General features: G+C 36.6%; 1 protein-coding gene across 13 annotated transcripts in view; it reads left to right on the top strand.

Moving 5' to 3' along the window:
• The window catches only part of IFT25 (intraflagellar transport 25), a 37,692-nt gene extending 32,984 nt beyond the window's left edge, over positions 1-4,708 (top strand). For all 13 annotated transcript variants that reach the window (XM_028489370.2, XM_028489378.2, XM_028489375.1 and 10 more), the window contains 2 exons: positions 2,351-2,394; positions 4,509-4,708. In XM_028489370.2, coding sequence (XP_028345171.2) covers positions 2,351-2,394; positions 4,509-4,622 — 158 coding nt within the window. In that variant the 3' untranslated portion in view covers positions 4,623-4,708. The remainder of the gene's footprint in view (positions 1-2,350; positions 2,395-4,508) is intronic.
• Positions 4,709-4,977: the final 269 nt, after the last annotated feature.

Raw genomic sequence — 4,977 nt, forward strand, 5'->3', positions numbered from 1 at the left:
CATTTGTCACCCCTAATTTCAATTGTCACCACAAATGTAGGCATAATGGACACACACACACACACACACACACACACACACACACACACATCTTTCCTGCCACAAACCACCCCCAAGAGGTGACTAGGAACATTGAATGTTGAGGCTCAGGACTCAGAAACCAGGCATAGTAAAGAGAGTGAGTGAGACACGGAGTAGAAAACAAGGGATTTAAGTGGAAGCGTACATATTGAGTGGTGGGAACTCCAGCCTCCTTCCTGTGCTCTGCTCAGCAACCAGGAATATAGCCCCAGCCAGGAGATTGGAGGATTCATCTTTGGAGAAACTGAATGGTCCCAGAAGATCTATGGATACTGACACAGGCTAGCTCATTCTTGGACACCCTATCAAAGTCCAGTAGTCAACGAGTCTGGCTTATGCACAGTTTTCAAATGATCTATTCATGAGTAACAGAAGCCAAAAATCACCAGACATATGATGAAGGCCTTAAAACCTCAATATAATCAAGCCTTTAGCTCTAATTCCAATCTATAGGAAAAGGGGATAGAGAACAAATGAAATGAAACCACGAGGAGCCAATATGAGAAAATGAGGGACATTTACAGGACAACTGACCTGCTCTCTTCGATAAGTCAATGGTGTGGGAAAAAAATGTGTGTGTGGGAGAGAAAGCAGTTCAAGATTAAAAGAGACTTAATTCTGGGCTTCTCTGGTGGCGCAGTGGTTGGGAGTCCGCCTGCCGATGCAGGGGACACGGGTTCGTGCCCCAGTCTGGGAAGATCCCACATGCCGCGGAGCGGCTGGGCGCGTGCGTGAGCCGTGGCCGCTGAGCCTGCGCGTCTGGAGCCTGTGCTCCGCAGCGGGAGGGGCCGCAGCAGTGAGAGGCCCGCGTACCGCAAAAAACAAAACCAAACAAACAAACAAAAAAAAGAGACTTAATTCTGATTTGAATAAACCAACTATAAAAAGACATTTAGGGGGACATTGGGGAAATTTGAATATGGACTGGGTATTATATTAAAGCTTTTTTTTTATTGTACTATGATAATGACATTGTAGTTACATAAGAAAATATTCTTATTTAGAGATAGATCACCAAATATTTGAAGGTGAAATGTCATTATGTCTTAGACTTTCTTTGAAATACTTTAGCAAAAAAAATTAGATAAAGCAAGTATGGTGAAATGTTAGTAATTGCAAATTCAAGATTATGGGCATATATAGGAGTTATATCCTGTCTTTTTTATGTATGTTTGAGATTTTCCAATTTTTCATAATTTAAAAAAATGAAGCAAATGAAAGAAGAGGTTATTATTAACTTCTAGTAGAGGAGGAGTTGTCTAAGAAAGAAAATGTGTCACAATTTATTATGTATTTCAGCAGTAAATAATGTTTATATAGATAATAGTATAACCATCAAGTATTGATTTCAAAATTGAGAGGATGGCAGGAGGGAAAATTTGCAGGAGGAGGAGGAAGAGGATATTGGTCCAGGAGACATAAATTTCACCTACCATAATATAAAGTCGGTAAAAAATTGATAAATCAAGAAAAGGAGTATAAAACATAATTCCAGGAAAAACAGCTTAAAGTGTTGAAAACATTTACCTTTAGGGAGCAGGACTGGAGGAAAAGGGGTCAAGCAGGGAATTACTATTTTTCATTACCTCAGAGAAAGGTTAGGAAACAAAGTCATACATAATCTTACTTCCCAGAAACTTCCCTTTTTGTACTACATGGCTTTTAAAATTATGTACACTATTTTGATACAAACAAAATTAATTTCTAAATAATGTCGACATTATTATATCAATTAAATATTTCATGTTTCCAAAAGAATGTTTGATGTGATTAACTCATGACCACATAAGTTAATCTGTCCTAAAATTACACAAGTAAAGGTTTTCTAAAGCTGGACACCAGAAAAGATCAATTCATGGGTGGCGTAACTCAGCATCATAGTGAAAATTCATTGTGAGAAGCTGAGCCCTAGTCAGTACCCATGAGAATGGTAAGATGGCTCTTTTCAGGCCTGCAATTACTCTTAGTAACTTGATCCTTAAAAAGGACTTTAACATTTTATCAGTTCTTCACTTTATATTCCTTTACTGTAATTTACATTTACATTTACTTTTATTTATACTCACTAGAGATATTTTATAGCTCATAGTTTATCTTTCATACCTTTTATATCAAATATATCTATTTTTATATTGAATTTTAACCCCAAAACACCGGTAAATCTGGTTTGACTATAGTTTACCAGATATCATGTGTTGCTGAATATAAATTTCAATATGTCCTCATGCATTTTGAGCCCTACCTCAATTCTGTTGAATTTGTGTTTTAGATCTGGTACATACAGAGGGGCAGCTTCAAAATGAAGAAATTATGGTAAGTAAATATACTTTGAAGAGATAATAAACATTATCTTTAGCCAGCACAACATATTTAAATTTTAAACCTATCTCCTTAGTCATAAAGTTAATAAATACCCTCATAATATTATAGGTTCTGTGTCTCATGAACCAATAGAGAAGGTTATTCTCAATAATATATGACAGTATAATAATAATATGCCAGCAAGGATAGAACAGAATTCACTTGTTTTTGTTTTATTTTGTTTATTCATTTATTTTGAAGTATGTACTTGCTTTCCTTTCATTTGATTCTGTAGGCCTTTTAGAATAGGAATCAAAAAAGGTTGAGATGCCAAAATCGGATGTTAATTTAAGCATGAAAGGACAAGGGAGATTCAGATAAGGGAACTGGAGCATAGGATCAGCAACAAATAAGCCAAAGAGAGATGAGGTGAAAAGAGAACCAGCAGTTTCCAACAACATTCCATTGGGCTTTGCTTGTCAAGTGGAATGAATGCCCGTTGATGAGGAAGCTGCTGCCTCATCAGGAGTTACTCTGTTCCTGCTAGTTTGTCAGGCCCTGGTTTTAGACAAACACAAAAAGCCAAACAACTGTGAATATGTGTTTTTTAGGTGGTAGTGTTTATTTAACTAAGGTGTCTCTAAATAAGGGTTAAAGAGGTACCTTGTCCATTAGGTTTCCTTCTTCACAACTTACTGGCAGCTGCTATGAAATCGGTGTTTCAAATGATTCTGTAGGAGTTTTTGAATCCTGTTAATTATCTTCTCTACCACCTAAGTGTGCCCAATGACTGGGGAGGCCGGTGGGGACCAGAAAAATGATTAATTAGACTGAATTTTATCTTCCTATTTTTCTCCATCTTTATTAATGGATTATGGTTAGTAAGCCTCTGCTGAGTATTTTGTTTCAGGACTCACTGTGGATCAGGGAGGGTTGCAGCATCATAGAGCATTTGGAGAAAAGTAAGGGGGAATGGAAGGCTGTAAATCACCCAAAGTTTAGTACCCTTTCACAACAGCTTTTACTATACTAATTTTCTTCTAGTTGTTAACCAAATGCATTACATACATACATAGTATGTATGAAAAAAATTGTATCTTTAAAAAATTTAATATTGTATGAAAAGCTTCATAATTATAATTTTAAAATTAAGTGTATGCAGATAGATGTTAACTGATTTCATTTTTCCACTCTCTGTCATTATAACTAATACTACAAGGGACATCTTATGCCTGTTCCTGCTACCACAATGTTCACCTTTTAAATTATTTTCTAAAATTAAATTTCAAGGAATGGAATTGCTGGGTCCGTGGGTATAGACATATTTATAGCTTCTTATATATACTGCCAAATTGCTTTTCAGAGACTTTTTTTACATTTTTATATAAATGTAAAAGTATAGTAATATTCAGGGTAGTGTATTCTGAGGCATCATCCAACAAATGAAATCTCCTATTATGAAAAATACTTCAGAAAAACACTTTAAAAAAATTAATCAGGGCTTCCCTGGTGGCACAGCGGTTAAGATCCACCTGCCAGTGCAGGGGACACAGGTTCGATCCCTGGTCCGGGAAGATCTCACATGCCACGGAGCAGCTAAGCCATGTGCCACAATTATTGAGCCTGCACTCTAGAGCCCGTGAGCCACAACTACTGAGCCTGTGAGCCACAACTACTGAGCCCTTGTGCCACAACTACTGAAGCCCGTGTGCCTAGAGCCCGTGTTCTGCAACAAGAGAAGCCACCGCAATGAGAAGCCTGCGCAGTGCAACAAAGAGTAGCCCCTGCTCGCCGCAGCTAGAGAAAGCCCATGCGCAGCAACAAAGACCCAATGCAGCCAAAAATAAATAAATAAAATAAATTAATTTTAAAAAATTAATCAGAATTGTACAGTGCAATTTTTAGCTCCACCTGCTATTCTTCCTCAAACCAAGGCTGATATTTGGCTGCTACATATTAGAATAACTATACTGTTACATGTGGTTGGCTTCTCTTCTGAACATTATATCTTATAAATCATTATATATTTAGAATATTATTCTTGCATCAAACACTTTTTTCTGCTAACTGCTTGTTTAACAGTTAACTAGAATTCTAAATCATCTATATTGATTTTTCCCCTACAGGCACGTGATGGCCACGCCACTTACTTGAGATTCATTATTGTATCAGCCTTTGATCATTTTGCATCTGTGCATAGTGTTTCTGCAGAGGGAATAGCAGTCTCAAATCTTTCTTAATAATTATAACAAAATACTCTTGCACTATTTTTTAACAATATATTTATTTAAACATGAAGTTGTTATTATTAAAGGTATTTGTATCACTCTGTTTCAGTTTTTATTTATTTTCTCTTCACCATTTTGTAGGAATTTGGTTCATCAGACAGCAGTGACGGCCACCGTGTAGGTCATAAGACAGCTTTTGCTTCGGTATACAGCTTAATCAAGGACGTGACTATACATGAAAACAACTGATAATACATTGTGTCCCCACAGTATCTAACATAGTACCCTTCAGATATCAGTGCATTAATTTTTAAATTTATTGATTGATTAATGCAAAGGGCTAAGGGAGCAATATGGAAAATAAACA

Source organism: Physeter macrocephalus, chromosome 4, assembly GCF_002837175.3.
Source record: "Physeter macrocephalus isolate SW-GA chromosome 4, ASM283717v5, whole genome shotgun sequence".
Lineage (NCBI taxonomy): Eukaryota > Metazoa > Chordata > Mammalia > Artiodactyla > Physeteridae > Physeter > Physeter macrocephalus.